At 41.3% G+C, this 21,671-nt stretch overlaps 1 protein-coding gene across 2 annotated transcripts in view; it reads right to left on the reverse strand.

Moving 5' to 3' along the window:
- Positions 1-21,671, reverse strand: part of MLKL (mixed lineage kinase domain like pseudokinase) — a 391,400-nt gene that overhangs the window by 338,566 nt on the left and 31,163 nt on the right. For both annotated transcript variants that reach the window (XM_069217629.1, XM_069217630.1), the window contains exon 2: positions 15,113-15,576. In XM_069217629.1, the coding sequence (XP_069073730.1) occupies positions 15,113-15,569 (457 nt within the window). In that variant the 5' untranslated portion in view covers positions 15,570-15,576. The remainder of the gene's footprint in view (positions 1-15,112; positions 15,577-21,671) is intronic.

Genomic DNA, 21,671 nt, shown 5'->3' on the forward strand with positions numbered 1-21,671 from the left:
GCATTTGAGTAGCATTGCTAAAGCTAACAATATTGACACAGTGGGAGATTTCTTTGAACCAACACTAACGTTTGGAACTGCTTATGTGCATAATAATAATTTAACTTGCATTCTCACACAAGTAGAGAAGGATTTCATTAATCAAGAAGATGACAGGAGAAAAGCCATAAAACCAAAATAGAAAAATAAGTAGTTTTACAGGATTGGCAGAGAGAGAGAGATGCTACACATGTTGCAGGTGGTATACACAAAGACGCTTAGCTTTAGAATGGCAACATGTAGGGAAGCTAGGTAAATACGGTCACAGTCAAAGACTGACAAATTTGTAGGGACTAGTGAATGTAGACAAATGTTTTTGTTGAAGAGTATTTGGAATTTTATGCTAAATGGACAGGATCCTGCCATAACAGGTGTTTATTTAATTTGTGGGGAAAATGACTATTACAAGCTGCTGAAAGGCTGGCATGGTACATGCTATTTAGGGGTAGTTTTTCCAAAAATCTACCATGTGCACAATTTTGAGAACCCAGTCTGGGGAGATCCAAGTCCCAAACAAGAAGAGGAGCTATTGCAGTAGAGATTACAGGTGACATATTTGGTTCCTTTATTGAGTTAGTGGGTGTGATCTTGAATGATATCAAGATTAGAATGTTGTCAACAATTGTGGACAAGATGTCTACTGATAATGCTGGAGCAATGTTGCTCATGGATACGGAAATTGTTGCAATGAGATCAATGGTTTTGCAAAATTGTTTTGCGTTAGACATCTTATTAGCAAAGAAAGGCGAAGTCTGCAAAGTTTTACAGGAGCAACATTGTTGCACATTCATTCCAGACAATAGTAAGTAGACAAGGAGATTTATATTGAACATGACAAATCCAAAAAATTACCTGAAAGATCCGAATAAGACAAATATCTGGGAGACAATAGGTAAAGGATTTGCTGATGTTGGGTCATTGTTTGGAGATTTGGGAAAGGGAATTGTGAGACTGATCCTGCGACCTTTGTTGAATGACATTGTGTGCTATAGTTGCACTTGGATTTTACAAGTATACATATTTTGGAAAGTACAAAGGACTAAGAATAAGCAGGAGAGAGATGAAATTTAAATGGAGAAAATAAGCAGCAGTTATTAAAAAAATCTAAAGAGAATAAGGCCAATATGTTATCAGAACACAAGGCTTTGAGTAGTGGCATTGGAATAAGATTGTCCTTTTGTGCGGGCACAGTTTGCCGTCAGAGGAGGGGCTGTTGGAGCACAAATTTTAGTGCACCAGAAGTCAGCAACAGGTATCATTTATATTCTTGTTTAAAAGCCTAATCTAGAGAGCTGCACTGACACGTATTTTAATAGTATACACGTATACATTTTATGACAGACATTGTGCCTACCATGGCAGACATTCTTTTCTGCCTACCAGAGCTGACATGATTTAGAACAATGTTGAAGTATATTCCAATCACTAGAATGAATTATTAATGGTAGAGATGAATATGAATTATAATGATTTATTAGTTTAAAAGTTATATGTGTGCAGAAACATCATAGTACATCTGTCGTACTTAATGTGATGCCTTAACAAAGATTGACATTATTAACAAAATGCTTTTGCAAATTTTAAAGATATATTATTAATACTGAATTAATACGTTTCCATATTATGTGTGTTTTATTAATGACGGTGTTCATGCATTATAGTTTTGTGTAAGCATAACCAGGCCTGAAGTTTTCATATTTGCAGCTGGAGTGAAATGCAGAATTATTTCTTTCTCTCCAACTTGAATTTTTCCATTAGGTTGTTTCACACAATTAGTAAAGAGTCCTAGTGTATTATGTGTAGGTTTTACACTGCAGTTGGTTGTTTCAACATTGAAACATGGTGACTGGAAGGACAGCAATGTTACTGTTTAACATAAGTGTTCCCATGAGAAAGGAGAACATTGTCGTGTGCCATGAAAAAGAATATGGATTGCAACAAGTGATGTACACATTTTTAAAGTTATTGGAGTCACAGGGAAACAGACGATGGCACCAGACCAAACGTGTGAAACTGCAGTGATGCTGCAAACTTGATTTTTGCCATGGGACAGATTGGATATTGGCTTTTGTGTAATGTGGACTAATCGAATGGACCAATCAAACTATTTTGAGTATTTCTAATTAGGGAGGGACTTGTGATTTTTTGTGGCAGTCCCCTCTTGAATCTTGTTCTGTTAACTTGTCCACTTGGATGTTTCCTGATTTCCATGTGCAACCTATGTTGTGCACTTCTCCCCTGATGGTGTTCCTAATGGACTTTGCTGCTAATATACAGCTTTGCTGACAAAACTGAATTGAATGCTAAACCTACGAAAGTTATATTTTAATGCAAATGTTATTTTCCCCTGACCTGCTTTCCTGGGAGGTAGTAGCATGCTGACACCTGCCTCTTATTTTTCTTAGTTAGTTTAACTTAGCCCAAGATATACGTTTTCCAATTCATTTTTTACTTTTCTTTTACATTTTTGCATGCATGTGTAGCCCACTTCCACACATTTGATTTGGTTAGTAGTAGGGAGATCCTTTGTTCCAACCCCAGGATTCTGAATCTTTGCAAATTGTCTTGACTAATTAATTCAACATCTGAGCTGAAACATATTTCTGTCTCACAAGTGATTGCTTTATGAATATGCATTGTTTTTCTTGAATGTTTAATGGTGTTTATGTTGAGTAGATTAAACGTGTTTTGTAGATTTGGTCAACCTATGGTGTTCACTTATCTATACAATTTGATTGTGCGCACAATTTATGTGACTTTTGCTTTGTGGTTTTAAATAAAGCTTTGAAACTTTCATTGACTGGAGTATTCTTGCATGGCCACATGGGTCATGGTGTTTAAATTGTAGTTAGCACACCCTTCACTGAGCGAAAAGATCCATCAACCTGATGGAAAAGAAGTGTTTTTCAACCCTGCATACGGTGGGGCAAAACATGCTAACAGAAGCAAAGTGCCCACAAAAGACTCCACTGCTTACATGGTGGCGGAAGCCCATGGCAGTTGCCATGTTGGACTGTGCATTCACTACAATCAAGCATCTTCTCGCAATTCTGGGATCAGACATTCAATGGGAGCATTGTCCGAGAGTCCGAGACTCGGGTATCTACTGATATGTTCAATGCAGGTGTTTCAGCATAGCAATAACAGCCTGGCCTTGTGACGTGGCTTGGAGCAGTATTGTGGTACTGCTATGTCTCTGCCATGTTAGACAAAAGTAATGTGACTTCTCTTATGCAGGCCCTTTTGACCGAATGGCCACAACTAGTGACTTTTTGTTAGTTTAGAGAAAAAAGGAAGAGACTGAAGCTTTCTTTTTACATTTCTGACTGTAACCTATGCTTCTTAGATTTAATACTAGATTCACAGCTTTTGAGGCAGGGCATAAGAGAAAAACATTTTAAGTGATGTCAGCATTGTTAATGTGACAGAACTATAACAGCAATTTGAGCTTCTCCGATCTTAATAAAAGAAAAGGGCGCATCACAAGAAAATTCAATCTCTCTTTAGAAGGACTGAAACGTATTACCTTAAGCTTAGGATAAAATATTTATGCCAGTGGGAATTAGGGCGAAGCTACAGCCTCTTCTAACTAATGTCTTATGCCATGGGGAAGTGGTTAATGGAATATCTAAGAGTGGATCTGCCTTTACCAGTATTGGAAATGAGTGATGCTGTAATGTAGGAATTGTGTTTGGTGGCTTTGAATGCTCATGAATCTATTAAACAAGGTAACACGTACATGAATAATCTGTGCTATGGCTGGAAACAAATGTGCAACCAGAGATCTTCAACCGACCACATGATCTGCCAAAAATACCTGATCTTCGATCTAATAGATTTTACGATGCTTCATCCAATCCAGGCTTCCATATCCGAGATGCATTTTACTAAGATTAAGACACCACTTTTATTTGTTAATTGAGAATAAAGGACCCCTTCCCCTTTGAGAATGTTAAAAGAAATATTTTTGAGAGTAGGTATTGGTCCCACGGACCACTGCTTACTCTTAAAAGAAAATTAAAGCTACACATTTTTTTTTTTAATGCATGCTGATTTCTTTTAAGGAAAACGGGTTGCATGATTTAAAAAATGATTGCTTTATTTAAAAGCAGTCACAGGCATGATGGTCTGCTGACCTCAGCAGGCCACAATCCCTGTGAAAGCTATTATTCCTGATGGGTCGCAAACTACGACCTACCTCATTAATATTCATGAGAAAGGTAGATTTGCAACAGTAGGAATCAGTAATTTTAAAATAATAGTTTCATTCCTTAGGAATAGCGATTTCCTAATTGTGAATCACAGAAAATTTTAATTTGAAACTGCTATTCCCAGTGTTAAAACATCTGACCCATGATTATGAATAATACGAAGTACTGAGTGATGGGGATAATCAAAAGGATAGGAGACAGAATAGGGTTTTCCTTCACACTCAAAATGGGGCAGGGTGAACGACAAGAAAAGTACACCCACTTTATCTTTTTGGAGACTAACAGTCTGCATCTGACCACAGGATTTCTCGCATGACCTTCAACAACAAACATGTAGGGGGAAACGTGGGAACACAGGGTCCAAGGCTTGGCACACACTATGGCCAGACAACAACAGGACTTCTGCGTTTTCAGAAAAGAAGTGTTTCGTAAGTTGCTCATGTTTAGATTATGTGCCAAAGAGTCATGTTTGTGTGTTTTAGAGAAATTGTGTTACATGTTCACTTTTGCCCTTTGTCTTTTGTTTTGCCTCTATTTAGGTGTTGTTTCAAGGGCCAGGACTAAACTCCACAGTTCTCCGCCCTCTAGCTACTCCGACTACAGGAGCCTAAGCAGTCTTGCAGCTGCTAGGGTGTTTATGTAATGTAATTAGCATATAGGAATTAGAAGAAAAACACATTTTAAAGCAAGTGAGAGCACTAGGCTGTCACATTCACTTGTATTTGGTTTTAACAGCTGCTGAATGCACTTTTTACGGAATGCCCTTTTATAGAAGAATGTGAAATGTTAATTCTCAGTAAAGCTGACATGTTGAGAAATGTTCTAGCTCAATGCAAAGATGTTATATTTTGACCTTACCATAGGCTTTTAGTTTAGTCAAGTGAACTACAAGAGAAACCTGTGATTTAATAAAGTGATATAAAGGCCTAACTATAAACAGTATTTGTCTTATAATAAGCTAAAGGTGGGAACTCTTTTGAGTTTCTACAATAGCTTCACATATTGTTTCATTCAAATGTTGATATCAGCAGACTATTGTTCTTTGACTGTCTAAACAACGGAAGCTGTCCTGTTCCCATGAGAACACCACAAGCTGATTGGGTGTCCAGGTGGAAGATTGAGATACTTGTTTCATATGTTTTGAAATGAAAGCTTTTATAAGTGTGTGTTCCAAGAGTAGAAAATAAGCTATCCTTGATGCTGCTTGGAGACTGTTTTCCCAGACGTTTTTCATATTCACTCTGAGAGACCCATTCATTTTTCAGTGCCTGAGCCTATCCTGCTCTGGCACTCTACTGAGTTTCTTAAACATCTCTTTATTGGGAAGTTCTGCCTTGATTGAGATTTGATGATAAAGATTAAAATAGATTTGAGACTTTAATAAAGCTTTAAAACTCAGACCAACTGTTATCATTGGCCTCCAAAAGATTGTAATTAAAACTGTGATGACTTATTGACTTCATTTGCGGCTCCTGATTAATTCTCACTTACAGCCAAGATCTGTTGGCCTAGCACGAATTAAGCTGAGACTTCTGGCTTGATGAGTTGGTAAGATTTTCATCGGAAACCTAAAATGTAACTAAGATCCCCTCCAGCACAACCACTCTTCTCACCAGGGGTTGGTAGAAGGGCATTCCAGATTTATGGGCAGATGCAAAAGCAAACTGTATCACAGCCTAGATTCACCCAAAAGACCTTCCCATCCTGCAGGGGCTTGGCTGTGAGAGACCTAAACTGCATAACATGACGAAGATAAATGCACCTCTCTCAAACTGGGCAATTTCCCTTTCTCATCTTTCTAACACGTTCTAATGACAGGAAAGTCCATTAGGTAGAGAATGTGTTTTTTAGACTGTTATGAAACACGAGACATACTCTTAAAATTATAAAATGCCGTAGCCACAGAGGGGGGCCCGGCCAGTCTATATTTTTGTGTGGCCTCACTAAACTACAGGCCTCAGTGTAGCTGTTACTGCTATGAACTTAAACACAGTGTTCAGGTGCACACTATTCTGTATTCGCGAGTGGTGGCTTCAACAAATATGAACTAGATGCAAAGTGAACAGATAATGTATGGAATACGAAACAAATCAAATATTCACCCTCGGTCACAGATAAGGGTTTAATCCATCAGTTTTTTTTGCTTGCCTTGCCATTCCAGTTTGGCCCAGCCGTATATAAATCTGTCTTGACTCTGTTCCAACGGGAACAGTCCAGACCAAACTGCCAGGCCTGGTTCTCCCTGGACCAGAAATAAGCATCCTATGACACGTTTCAGGGTATCAGCCCTCATCAGCCAGGCTAGCTTGAATCTGGTGGCATAATGAGCATGTGCCCCACGTCTGAGCATACCCTTCCCACTTAGGGGGATAAGCTGGAAAAGAACAGATGATGGATGGAATGAGGAACAAATCAAACATTCACCCCCACTCACAGATCTGGTTTATTCCAGCAGTATTTTTGCTTGCCATGCAATTCCATTTTGGACCCAGCCGTATGCAAATCAGTCTCGACCCTGTTCCCCATAGGAACAGTCAAGCCCGAATTGCCAGGCCAGGTCCTCCCTGGACCAGAAACAAGCATCCTGTATATAAACTAGATGGGCAGACTCGAGGTCTTTGCTGTCTCTTATGAAATGGAAACTGATTGTGAAAATACAGTCAAATGCAAATGATGCAAGACAGGGCTATGTAGTAAGTGTGTGCTGGGAAAAGAGATCTGCACAGGTGCAACTGAGCTGCACATGCACTGTCTGTCCTTCAACACTTTTTCTATAGCACTTTCCCTAGAGCACCGAAATGTGGCCTCTATTCAAACCTCTGTACAGCATCTCGACTTACTACCATGGCCGAGCCTGCACTCATATTCGGAACTCACGGCACCCTGCCTGAACTGGCAGAGTCAGATCTGGCACACCGGCGGGAGAGTGAAACCAGCAATTGAGAGGCTACGTTAATAACCACCAGAGACATTGAGTGAACCAGATCAGATGCAATGTACTTGATGTCATGGAGCATCCTGTCCTCGTAAGATTAGAAAACATACAGCACAAACCAAGCATTTATTTCGATAAACGGTGATAGATACCTGTTTATGAAGTCAGTAAGTGCTTTTTTAAACTAAAAAAAGAAAGGCGTGACCCTCGAGGTGAGAGCTATTATGTAGTGTTAATAGGATGGGCAAGTGAACAAATGAAGATGGAACAGAATAAGCAGAGAAACCAAATGTAAGGGTAGAGTGAGAAGATTACCAGGAGAGAGTGAGAAGGATAAATATTAGAGATATGAGGGAGAAGAAAGAGTAATAGAAGAACAAAGATGATAGGAAGCTTCATGCATAAGGATAAAGGAGGAGACAGAAGTAGAGAAAGAGAAGCGCATATATGAGCAAGGGGAGGGGTCAAAGAAGGGAATGGATGGAGAGGTAAAAACAGGAACTAAAAGCAAGATAGGTAATTAGAGGATGTAGAAAAATAGCAAAGGAATCCGAACAGTAGAGAGGAGTGAGAATTCCAGGATCATGCACAAGGGAATAGAACTGCCATGTCGGTGCAGACTTCAGTGGTCTGGGGGCCCCTTGGCTTCGGGTGCAACGTGGACTGCAGTTTCTCAGCAGACCATGTACAGAACTAAGCCTCTGAGGGCACAGCTTCTTGCATGACCTGGGCTTCACTAATAATTTTTTGATCATGGTGCCCATGGTACACAGCAGCACGTATACTTTTCCCATCTCTCAGTGCAACTAATTTGTCCATAAACCCAGGCAATGGATTTTTAGTACATTGGCTACCCGGTAGGCACTAGAAAGTAAAGATATTGTGTGCTATTTGCTGGCTATACTTGAAATTTTCTAGAGGCTTTTTAGCGTAATTGTTCACTGCATTTTCCACCCTCCTGAATCTGTTTATTATAGAAATTCCAATGTGAAATGTTCTCCTATGTTATTTACAGTGCTGAAATTCTTGAGTAGGTGCTGCCTCATGAATAGTTAACGGTGCTGTTCATGAGTAGATGACTCAGTGAGCGGTGGCGCCCCTTGCAGCACATGCAGGCCACAAACTTCAATCTCAGGAAAACTCTGTTTTCCATCTTCTGGCCTGCTATATACAGCACTTAGAAGCCAGCTGCAGATGTATGGCATTAAGGACTATGAAAAAAACAACTTATTCTAATCATTATTGCAATAGGGAGGTGCTGCAAAATGGTGTCATTTGTAACTTTGCCCTTGTGGTCCCTTTTATTTTGAGGCATGCTAAAAAGTACTACTATCTTTTCTCTGTTTCGGGCTCCCGAAGGTTGATTGGCTAAGATGCAGCCACATACAGTGAGATGGCACTAAACCCACTAGCATCAGCTCTACTGACTTAATGCAAGGGGTCAATCTGAAACTCACCTTGTCCACCTACTCCTAGATGTCAGAATAGGGCCACATCAAGACACTGAGATTCACCCATGTTACTTGGGTGAGAATGGTTCGGTGGAGTGAGGAAGTCAAGGAGAAATGGCATTTTTAAAGCACTGGATTAGCTGGTATCACTCCTACCTTCACGTTTGTGAGCTGTTTTGGGGCACCACCACTATTTGGTCTTTTTTTGCGGGGTCGCAGTGCCTTTGGTCTGTATTAATGCTCTTCTCCTATTGTGCATTTTTAGGAGTTACCCATTGACTTTAGAATTATTTTAGCCCTGCTGACACTTTGCTTTATTGTGACATAGTCTCTTTTTTGTATTGAGGTCTTACTTTCATTATTGGAATGTGGCTTTAGTAGAGTTAGGTGTGCCTGAAAGAGTCAGTCACCCTCAGCCAGGGCACCCTTTTTTGCAGCAGGAAGACTGGGAAAAATAAAAAATGAACTGCATGCGTTCAAGTATGAAATTCATTTTGCTTAATAACATTATGCATGGTACACTGTGGTGTTGCAAGGTAGCCACATACATCTCCTTGATAGAGTCAAGTTTGGACTTATATACTTTTTAAATCATTTGGCATGTTGTGTTTAGAGTAAAAGGATTTGAGGGCTTAAAAAATAATAATTTTAACCAAAATGCTACAAATCTTCAAACACTTTTTAAAGCATAGTTGCCTCTTCCTATATAATTTGAGATTTACATAATTGTGAGGTTCTGATGTGAGTGGTTCTACCCACTGTAGCATCAGCAATTGTTTTTCATGCTGGTGCTGGTTGCCGGTATTAGAAACTGTAAGAAAATGGGTTACTCAGGCAACAACCACAATTCTTGTCAGAGGGAACCAAAAAAGTCACTAAATTAACTGTGCTTAACCCTCTGGCAGTCTGGCACAAAAGCAGTGAGGCTTAGATTAGAGACAATGTATTTGCAGCACACAAACAGTAGTAAAGTGAAAACCCAATGCAAGAAAAATCAGAAACCAGTTTAGAAAAACAGAGTGAATTAAATGACACTAGAACAACAAAAATCAAGTCAGTAGAACTGGAGATATTCAGGTGCAAAGCTTTCATTGAAAATAGTGCCTTAAAAGCACAAAGCACCACTTGCGATCATCTGGTCGGACTAGAGGGGGGTGGGTGGTAGTCACAAGTTCAGGCCAACCACATTGAAGCAAGAGTTGAGTCGAATGCAGAGTCTAGGTTAGTCTGTCTAAAAAATTACCTTCGGAGTCTGGCACGAAGAGTTCCGTTTACAGAGGAGGAGGCCGCAAGGAATACAATGAGCGTTGTGGACGGTCGTCGCAGCAGCAGGAAAAGCAGGCTGGGCATTGCGGATGGTCATCACTACAGCACAAAGAGCTGTTGAGCGTTCCAGATGGTAGTTGCTGCACCTTTGTGTTGCCGGTTGCTACTGTGGCACGAAGTGCAAGTCTCGTGTTAACAGTCATCATGGACAGTTGTCGTTGGCACAAAAAGCAGGTTTCACCAGAGCTTTGTGTTGCCAGTTGTCACAAGCAGCACAGTCTTGACAAACTGGCCTGTTCGCTGTAGAGAGGTGCCCAAACGTCTTCATTTTCACCTTTTATTCAGGAGAAGTACACTCTAATGCCAGCCAAGGGTCCAGGGCCTGGGGGGGGACACCTCTTGTGGATCAGGACTTCCTCCAGCAAAGGCCAGCATCAGGGTTCAGGCAGGTCTAGTTGCAGCAGGTCAGCTGGGCAATTGCAAGGAGGCCTCTGAAGCTTGCTGTATCCCTGTTATTCATACAGGTTAGCCAAGTGGCCCTTGAAGTCACTCTGGATAGCCTGGCATGAAGACATGCAGGTCCAAGCTTTCTTGTCAGAGGCAAGGCAGTCCTTCAAGCAGCAGGGCAGTCCTCTCGCAGCAGGGCAGTCCTGAATCTTCCACAAGTCTAGGACAGTTCTGCTGAGTGCCTCTGGAGGTACAATATTTATACTTGGTTCCAACCTTTATGTGTCAGGACTCCCTGTTCTACCCCCACAACTGGGCCTGGAACGTTTGTGACAAAATACAGGCATGGGATCTGGATTCTTTGTGTGTGCTGCAGGCAATGCCATTTAAAGTGTGATTGAGGCTGGGCACAACTCCTTCCAACCATCTTGTCAGGGCGGCCCATCCCGTCCACACCTGTGTATTGTCTGGAAACAATAAACAAACCCCAACAGTAGAGCCATCACAGGCATGTGACCCCTGACACTGACAGAAAAGCACAGTTGGTTGGTAAAGAAAATGCTAACCTTCTAAAAGAGTAATTTTCTAAATTGTAACTTTAAATCTTCAAAAAGGATTTTATATTACAAATTATTTGAGTGTATCCGGCATACCTCTATCTTTTCCCAATCAAAAGATAGCACTTATTAAATGTAATAAATTATCCATTGATAGTTAAATGGAAAAGACAGGCCTTAAACCAGTGAAAAATTACTTTAGGGGTTTTTCACTATTAGGACATGAAAGCTTAAGTACATATGCCCTACTTTTTAAATACAATGCACCCTACCCTATGAGTCTTTAAAGCCTAACTTAGCAGTAACTTATAAGTATTAAAAAAGGAGGGCTTACTTTGCCAGGTTAAAATGACAGTTTAAAACTGCACTACAAGCTGCAATGGCAGGCCTGAGGTATGTCCATGAGTGCTGCAGCCTACTAGCAGCATTTAGTTTACAGGCCCTGGGTATATAAGCATTTTCTAGGGACTTAAAAGTAAATTAATTGTACCAATTGGGTAGGTGCCAATTGTACTGTTTTAAGCAGAGAGCACAAACGCTTTACCACTGGTTAGCAAGGAAAAAGTGCACAGATTGCAAATAGCCAACAAAATGGGTTCAGCAAGGGACAGCAGAGGAAGGCAAAATGTTTGTGGTGGCTCTGCGAAAAGGGCCAGGTCCAATAGAAACATTAGCCTACATTAGTAATAAGGTGCATTATTGTAATTGAATTCAACCTGTATGTGCACCCTGTTTGGCGAGGGACACAGCAGATATTTTGAAAAGCAGAATAAAGGTACAAGGCCCAACGCGGTAATTGCCGCCTGTTGGAAAAAGTAAGAAACATGTTAAATAGCAAAAAATGTATATTACGATTACTGGGTGCTAGCTATTTTTCACCATCATAAATACTGTATTTGGCATATATGCCAAAGTACACACAATCTTAGACACAATAAAGATAAACAAGACATGTTTTCAAACAAACCACTGATAAAACATAAAACATACCTAAAAATTAACATTCCATAACAAATACAGAGTACAAGTTAATACCATTTCAGCACAAAGAAATAAGATAGGGATATAATCCAATGGCAGATAAAAAGCATAGTTTTACTTTATACAGGAGCTTACACTCTTCATAAAAACCTCAGCCCATTTCTAAACAATAAGTCATGTGTTGCAAGAAACGACAGCCTCATCTAGGGCTACTTGTGTTCTTTAAGTAATATTAGTTGGGTGGCTTAACCCATCAGATCTGATAATCCAGCTCCAATGGAGGAATTCGGCAACTGCACAAACTATAACCTTGGTCTCAGCTCTCAACATCTTCAGGGCCACCACACATTGCTTAACCCCCAAATGTCTACAAATTGGCAAAATTCACCATAACCTCAGTTTGCCATACCCCGGGCAGAGGAGAAAAAAGTGCAATAAATGCTCCTTATTGTGCTAGCATATTGGGAAAGCTTCAAATTCCAGTTAGCACTGAAGGAGTTAAGCAGGATTGTGCCATGCCTAAATGTTACGTCGAGTGACCTCTCTATTGGGACCGTTATATAATAAAAGAAAGGTTCGTATGGGCACTGTAGTTTTAAATCAGAGAAGGCCATAGTTAGAGAGCCGTGTCCACTACTTCCCACCTCCAGCGCCCATTTGTGTGCCAAAAATGGTTCTCCGATTGTGGTCTTGGCAAGATTCAAAGGACGGCCTGGATCATGCCAGTAGTTTTCCAGGCCAATTTCGGATTTGGTGTCCTTAACAAAATGTAACCACAAAATCTTAAAATTCTTTTATAACTCAACACTTTGTTAAGGGCATCATTATAGGTTGCCTGGGCAGGGGTTGATCTCAGCATCCTCCGAAACATCAGCGGTCTTAGTTGGGCCTTATGGATGATAGGTCTGAACCCCAAATCCCAATGCAGGGACAGCAACGGTGTGCTCTTAGGAAGGCCTACCAGGGACCTCAGAAAGGTGTTTTCAGCTTTCCCCAGATCCAACAGCTCTGCACAGCCTCACACTTTCGCCCAGTACAGGGCACTACCTTCAGCCTTAGCACTGTAGACTTTGAGTGCAGGAGATATCTGCTTGGTTTTTAAGACTTGGAACATCCTCTGTATCCCTGATGAGTGGTAGCATAGGTTCCGACTGCTCTTTTTCATCTTAGATGACCACTGCATACTACTTGTCAACCTAATAACTAGATCATTTTTGTACAGGTGTCATCAAATATCTGCTAACATTGGACTCATTATACGTGGATGGAAGAGAAATTAGGATTGTTGGGCACCCATATGTAACATCTTTCCTTATACCAATACTGTGGTTGCTGAAAGGGTTTGGCACTAGCTCTGGAACTGATGAAGGATGGTAGGATTTTGTCTCTATGAGGTTTTTACAAATAAACTGGTGGTCACTGATGGGGCACTAGAACATTGTGGGCCTGCAGTGGATAGCTCGTTGTTATGTCTACTAGTCACGAAATGTATTGACTCCTAAGGTCAAGCCCAAATAGAAATGATGCCTAAAGCCATTGAGCTTCAACTGATGGCAATAATGCTTCATCTACAGCATTTCCCTATTTTTTTTAAAGCACCCTTCTTCAAGGCCAGACTGGCCGTACCAGGAATCGAGCATTTCCAAAGGAGGCTGGAAGGGCGGCGGGCCGGTAGTGTTACTGGGGTCAGGTTCTGTAGCAGTACAGCAGTTGTAAAAGCACTACGAAGTTTATTGTATATATCCAGCAGTTTTTGGGTGACAATGGAAGTGTCAAGATAATTCTGAAGATTAATGTACCAGCGAGATCTGGGTTTTGTCTACTGGCAGTTTTGACTCATCTAAGGTAGAACAGAGGGTTAATATGCCTGTTGCAAGACATGTATGATGCTTATCACAGACCAGTGTTTTATGTGCATAGCTCAGTGGTTTACTACTTTTGTCACAGAGACTCTTTTGTTACTCTGCAGTTCATAAGTTACAATCATAATCAAGCACAGTGAGCTATGAACTGCCATCAAAGAGGTGCATGCAAACTGCATGGTACAGGTTAGAAAGTTATGTTTTCTCCCCGTCTTTAATTTTCTTGTTGTTGCTAAAAGTTTGTTTTGGAAGAAATAATTTCTTATTATTTAAGTCAACATTAACCACTGTGTTACGGTCGGAATCCTGAGTTTGTGCTTCTTCACACCAAGGACTTTTTAAAAATGCCTACAATATTGGATGACGTGAATCATACACCTTGTAGTCCCCCTTTGCCTTATGTAACATTTACTGTACACTGATTTACACGTGTGATTCATTGTCTCTGTATGTGAGTGTGATGTAAAGTGCTCTGACACCCTACACTGGTATGAGAGATGCTATACAACAAATGTAATACATGTGAGAGAGAGGCTATGGAGATATGAGAAGGACTGTTGGAGGGTGATGGTGAGGGAATCATGAAAGAGCCCTACCAAAGAACATTGTTTCTTGGTGCACTTTAAAGTCATCATTTGCTGTGATTTAAAAGCTAATACAAATGATTATATAATGAACAATGTGTTGTAGAATGCACTATGTTTGCCATTTTTTCCCAAATTTCCTTGGTGGGAGAATTCCTTTAAAGTACTCCTTTGCTATTCACCGTATGGAGGCTGGTCTGACAAAATTTGCCAGAGCTGCTCTGGGTTCCCAGTACAGCCCAGCCCTTCTTGGATGAGTGACCTCTTTGCAACTACAAAGTTATCTTTTGGACTTATCCAGTTTTTATCAGTGTTAAAGGCTGTTCACTATTCATCATTTCCTTGAATTAGAATCCAAAAATATACTCTAAATGTATCTTTATTTGTTATCCAAATTGACTAATGTTAGTGGGCCTTCCATCGTGTTGTCATTACTAAGGGGCTAGGCCTCCCTAAACATACACTGCTGGCTATGGCATTGACATTAAGTGTATTAATTAAAAGGAGTTAGTTGTAAACAAGGCTTTCCCAAGACACAACAACAGTTCCCATTTTTTAGACCAAGATTCAAGCTTGTTCTTAGAATCCGGAGGATGTCACATGCTCTTATGATACTTCAAGAGACTGTGACAATACATTACAAGGACCAACTATCTGCATATATCCTGCAGAAAAACTATCCAGTATTTTCAAACACAAAGGGAGACAGAAAATGAGTGTGCCGGAGAGAGAAAGAGAGACTAGTAGATGGAGATGCAGCTAGGAAAACATACACTTACTTTCAAAGTACTTCTGTATTTCTTGCAGGTCCTCCTCAGCATCTTTATCATTTTGTCGCTTAAGAAGCTTCTCTTTAAAGACGCCCAAGAACTTTTCTCGCTGCTCTGCCTGAAGCAGCAGAGCCAGTCCTTCGGCTGCATCTCCCATTCGTTCATTCACCAGTTCGAATTCCTCTTTGATACTGTTGGCCAGCAACAACTTCTTCCACCAGCCCAGATGTCTGTATTTGAAGACCCAGTACTTGGCATTTTCCATGGTAAGCTGCATCTCTTTGAGGATCTGAGGGAGCTCTTTGGACTGCAGCCTCTCAGGATATTTCTTGATCATTTGTACAGGAACCATAAGGATCTCAATCCGCCTACGGAGCCTCGTGCATTGCTTCTTATTGCAGCTTGCCTGCTCACACAGCGCATAAACTGTTTGGGCCACAGAAAGAATCCCTTCAACAAACTCCATCGGGTAGCTGCAATGTGTAAAAAAAAAAGAAAATAGCTGCTTTATAACGTTCACTATAGCAAATTAACCTCCAGGAAGATACCATTCTACTCTGAGTAAGCTGTGGCATAAGTTGCCATTGAAATGTTTGCCTACTTAAGTAAGGTATGATATTTCAGCCTGTTAAAGTATAATTGCATGCCACATAATTATGCAGAAAGGGACTTGGAGGCTAATGCACAAAGAAGTGCAAATTTTCACCCATGGATTTACTGACACGTTTCCAGGAGTACCACGCCTGCAAAGCTGTGGTTTTCGAAGTTGTTCAGGGGTCCTTTCAATCATAAAAATGTATACATGTGTAAATATACACAATTATGCAACCGTAAAAAGGTCAGCAAAAGCGCATGTATGCCATTTTTGTTGTTTCTCCATGAAAATATTTTGCTCTCTGTTGAGAATCCCATACACACTTTCTAGTTCTGAGGACTGAGTTACCAGCGGATTTACTCCTGCCCAAAACATGAGGAAATCCTGGTTGGGATTGTGTCTTGCAAATGTTTCTGAAGAGCCATACGTTTGTGGTTATTTACCTAATTTTCATTGCTTTCCAGTGCTGTGATGTTTTCACGTTCTTAATTAAAATAGCCAATCAATCTTTCATCCCCAATTCCTAACCCCCATTTAACTGGAGAAAGAGCGAAAAGTCAGAAGGGTCAAAACTAGGACTCTTTTGGCACATCTGTATTCATCAATCTGTGCCAAAGAATTGATTTCAGGGTGTAATCTACACTGAATTCTTTTAATAGCAGGCAACACTTTTGGGACTTTTTAGGTGCAACTGAATCTCATTTCTCAATATCAATAGGAACCAAATTTCCCTTGGTTGACTGCTTTGCATTCGATGCATCTGTGGACTGTGATGTAAAGTTTGGCAGAGCAGGCAAGCCTGGCAAGCTTTTTTACCATAGAATCTCAGTTGCTTCAAGTCTTCCATGCTGGCACTATCTGGTCAGGTGAAGGACCAAAAATAATGTTGTTACTTGATGGACTTTGATCATTATGCTGACTGCTTGTCGTCCCTTTGCCCTCAAATGACAATTACAACTTTAATTTCCCTGAGCATGTGATTAATCATGTCACTAAAACCTCTTAATGGTTAACAAGAATAGTAAATTGCAATAACCAACATGTATGAAAATCTTTGGCAGACACTGTGGGCTCAAGATGACTCCTCTTTCTCCTCGCTTGCCAACACTGTATTAGCACTAGAGGAGGAAGTTCTTCTTAAGCTAAAGGGAAATCTCAGCTTCTGGTCACCGCCACAGGATAAGCTACTATCTTTGTGTCGAACTAGGAAAATCAGACTTCTCCAACATGGTTGGACAGCAAACACACCACAACTGAGGGGAAAAATAAGCAGTAATAGAGCTCAAGATGAAGCATGAAATAATAATAGTAGCAAGGAAAAGATTAATCCAGTGACAAAAGGAGACCCTGTTCTCTAACAAAAACTCGTCATGTGCCTAACACAGCCTTCTCAACCGCTAAACAGATGTTATTACCAACCAGCCCTGAAAGTAAAAGTACATTTCTCTTTTGCCTGCTTTTTTAACGCCCTAATTTTTAGGGCAAGAGGCATGTAAACAGCAAAATTGTGAGGAATAGAGATTGCACCATGTGGTAGGTTCTGACACAGGATGCGAGGAGGTCCTTGGCTGTGCCTCAAAAAAAAAATCCGACCCTAACCTTCAGTAATACATTCCTGCAATTATGGAATCCCAAACACAGCATTGCTTAAGTGTGTTCTTGACAACGTACATTTTAATCAAAGATGCACATACCTCAATAACATACAGATTCTGGAATTTCCTCGCATAGAAATGCAAGGGAAATACATATTTACAGCCAAAGTTTGAGATTTGCAAGAGCTTCTAGATAGGAAAACCTTGTGAGATGCACCAAGGCCACACCACCCTGGACTCCCCTTGTTGTCTAGTTTTCAGAAATGTGTGAGTCGAAGGTTTTCCTGGGTGGCAGCCCAGACAAGCCCCAAAATTCACAGCTACCCACATTATGAAAATAGGGATTGTTTTTGTGACAAAATGTATTGTGTCTATTTGGCGTTTTCTACCCTTTCTTCTTGCGGTCGCTAGGTCCACCCACACAAGTGTGGTGCATTTTTTTCAAGAGACTTAGTTAGGGGAACGCTGGAAGGTAGGATGTTTATGGCTCCAAGCAGACTGCACAACATTTCATCACCGAAATATGAGGAAAATGTGTGAAATATAAATTTTCTACCATGCAGTAATCCCACACGTCTCATGATAACAATGGTGCCAAACTTGAGTGGGTGGGCCAAGAATTTGCAACACAAAATGTCCAAAAACACTACATGGAGAGGTGTGGGATGTACAAATATTCTACCAATCAGCGTTCCCACACGCCTTCCGATACCAACAGTTCCCCACTTGTATGGATGGGCCAACGGACCGCAACACAAAAGGCCCAAAAATGCTACATGGCGAGATCAGCGACAGGGCATCTGTAGTCTTTAGGGCTGTGCTCAGCAACTACCCTTGAAAACGTACCAACCACGGACATTTTTGAAAAATAGACACCAATGGGATTCCAATGCGGTGCTCCTTGTGTGGATCCCACAAAGATGTTTTTTTAACCCACAATGTTCTGCAAACCTCAAAATTTGTCTATAATCACATGTTTTTCTTACATTATGTGATGGAATCTTCTGGCATAAGCATGCATCCACAACATTCCTGTCTCCCAGTGTCCTGATAAAAACACTGCCTGACTCATGCGACTGGACCCAGTACCCGAAATAGGAATGAAACAAACCAAGGTCAATGGGAGTCTCTGAATTTGTACCGTCCAAATGTAAGCCAGTGTGCACGAAAGAAGACATTTTGCCAAATGCCCTCAGAATCAAAGGCTAGTAAAGCTCAGCATCTGATGTACATTTCAGAAGTACATAGGTTTCCTTCATATCCATTTTTCACTTGGTGTACTTTACCATATGATTTGCTCTATACTCGATGCACAATTAAAAACTAGTGTAAGGTCCAGCTCAGTTGTTGGCTCGGGTTCTTGGAGAACCTACAAACCCTATCTATACCCACGACCAGAAGATTCTCCTGTACGTAACTGTATATTACTTTTGTACACCGGCCATTGTGACAAGAAGTGACAGATTAAAAAGTGGTCATAAATGGCTGTTTTTTTCCTACTCATTTTCATTATTTTATTTATTTCAACAGGTTGTTTCTTTAGGAACGCTCGAGAGATTTACACAAATTACCCTTTGCTGAATTGAGAATGTTGTCTACTTTTCAGAACTGAATAGCTTTACAGCATCAACCAAGCATTTCACACCTGTTTCCACCACATACTGGAAGTAGTTTGAAAGCACAAAGAATAGCAACAATCATCTACCTCTTAGAAAAATGCCAAAACTGGGGAAAGGTAGAAGGAATGTCCTCCTGCTCTGCCGCGTTGTATACTAGTGGTATGGGCCAGCCAGCGCAAGGGAGGCGGAGCAGAGGTGTCTGAAGTTTTTTTTTAAATACGAGGCAGCAGTTAATGTAGGCTGGTTGGGAGTTGTGCATGGCCTTGAACGTGTGCGTCAGGATCTTGCACTGGCATCTCTTCCGGACTGGGAGCAAGTGAAGTTTTTGGAGAAGTGGGGGGTGATGTTGGTGCAACGAGGGAGATCCAGGATGAGTCTTGCTGCAGTGTTCTGGATAGTGTGTAGTCTTTGATTCAAGTGGGCCTCGATTCCCATGTAGAGGGTGTTTCCGTAGTCTGATAGACTGGTGACAAGGGCTTGGGTGATGGTGCGTCTCGCGTTTTGGGAAAGCCACTTGAAAATTTTACATAACTTGTGCGGATGAAGAAGCAGAATGATGACTTTGCACTGACTTGGGACCACTGCGTGGTCTTGGTGGGTTTATTGTCCAAGATGATACCTAGATTCCTGGCGTGCTCAGCTGGGGCTGGATTGGGCGCTAGTTCTGTGAGCCACCAGGAGGTGATCCAGGGGAATTGTTGCTGCAGAAGACAAACACTTCAGTCTTGTCTGTGTTGAACATGAGGCATTTATTCCTCACCCAACTGGCAACGCTTGTCATGCATTGATGGAAGTTGGTTCTGGTGGCGCTGGAGTGTTCAGAGAGGGTGGGGGATGAGAGGGAGAAATGTTGCTTGTCACCGTTTCAGGGTTGATGAATTCTTGGGCTATGCAGAAGAGCTCCTTACAGTCATTGGGGGTAGCTTCAGTACGCAATGTTAGGGCTTTTTAATTAATCTGAAGTAGTTGGCGGTGATATAGGTTGGCTGCTGTTTTGTAGGAAGTTCTGTTGGCGGGTCTTTGTTGGTGCACCACCTTCTCTTGAGGTGCTTGCAGAGGCACTTGGCTGTCCTGGGGACCTCGGTGCACCAGCTGTCTTGCTTGGTGGAGCTTCTGTGTTCATGTTCTTGATTGGGGTGACTATGTTGGCGCAGTCAGTGATCCAGGCATGAAGCTTCTGTCATCTTGGTTTACATTGTTGTGGTGTTTGGGCATAGTGAGGACGGGGTGCTGGTCCATTCGGTCTCTGAGGCCTTGTTCCAGCTATGATGGGCAGCGTTGGGTTGCGCTGGGCGGAAGGGCATGGGGGTTGTGATGATGAAGTGGTCAGTCCATGTGAGTTTTGTGATGTGGCTGTATTTGATGAGGTTGCTCAAAGTGAATATGGGGTTGAGCGTGTGTCCGGAAAAGTGAATGGGGTCGTGTAGGAGTTGGGTGAGGCCGATATTGTTCAGGCTGTCAAGGAGGTTGGTGGAGTTAGGTTCGCCTATGTTGTTGAGGTGGAAGTTGAGGTTGCCCAGGAACAAGTAGTCCTTCAAGATGATTTTGAGGAGGGCGATAAAATCGGTGTGGAGATTGCAGAAGGTGTTTCAAGGTCCCAGACATTATGCAAGGGTTCCCATAATGGTTGAATTCTCATGTGTCTGGATAGTGAAATTGAGGTGTTCCACTGCTTGGGAAGGTGTTGTCCATTGTGGTGGTGCATTTGATGGAACCTCCATGGATGAAAGCGATACCTCTACCTGGCTTGTTGATGCGGTCACAGTGGGTGATTCTGTATCCTGCAGTTATGGTAATGGCGATGCTCAGGGATGACAAAAGGGTAGAGCCAGGTTTCAGTTAGGAAGACAATGTTGGGCGCAAGAGTATTGATAAGGTCCGAAACTTCTGTGGCATGTTTGCTGATTGAGCTAGTGTTGAGGAGGGTGCATGTGAGTGGGTGGTTGGTAGCCGGTGGTGCACTTCAAGTGGACTGAGTGTTGCTGAGAGGGGTGGGGTGTGCATTAAGGGGTTAACATTAGAAAACCTAGAACCATGGGGCAATATTTCTGGAAACAATATTTAAGACAATATTTATTTCAGTCAATATTGTTGTGAACGATATATTCTGACAAAGGTGTCCATCTGCAGTTTTATATTCTTTTTTTCTTAGATACGACAGAGACATGCCTTTGGACTCATCAATATCTGGAAGAATGCTTATCCGTGTGTTAGATCAAAAGCACTACATTGAAAATGCCACATCAGGTTGGCGAGGGTGTTATGTACTAGCAGGGAGATGCCACTTACATAATTTTGCAACAATCCTGACCGCATATTGACATGATCCATAATCTATGTGGTCTGCTTGCTCCTCTGTAGTGTTGTTGTATAAAGATGGGGTTTATGGAACATACTGCATTTCATAATACAACTTCACAAGGAAAGCCTATATTTTGGCCAACTTAGGTCCCTTTCTCTGACATTTGTCAGAGAAGCAAATTCTACCCACTGTAGATAAAATCAACATGTATTTGAAGGAAATTGGGTTTTTGATTGAGGAAGGCAAGAAGCCTTTTCTAGCAGAAATCACAATCTGTCAGGGAAAACAACAAAAGTCACTAAATTATTTTGTGCTTAACTCTCTGGTAGCTTGGCACAAAAATCAGTCAGGCTTAACTTAGAGCCACAGTATGAAATATTTGTGGAGCAAAAAAACTACACCAATTCAGAAAAAATGAAAAAAAAAAAAATGAAATGAAACAAAAAACACATTAAAT

The sequence above is a fragment of the Pleurodeles waltl genome, chromosome 12, assembly GCF_031143425.1.
Source record: "Pleurodeles waltl isolate 20211129_DDA chromosome 12, aPleWal1.hap1.20221129, whole genome shotgun sequence".
In the NCBI taxonomy this organism is placed as follows: Eukaryota; Metazoa; Chordata; class Amphibia; order Caudata; family Salamandridae; genus Pleurodeles; species Pleurodeles waltl.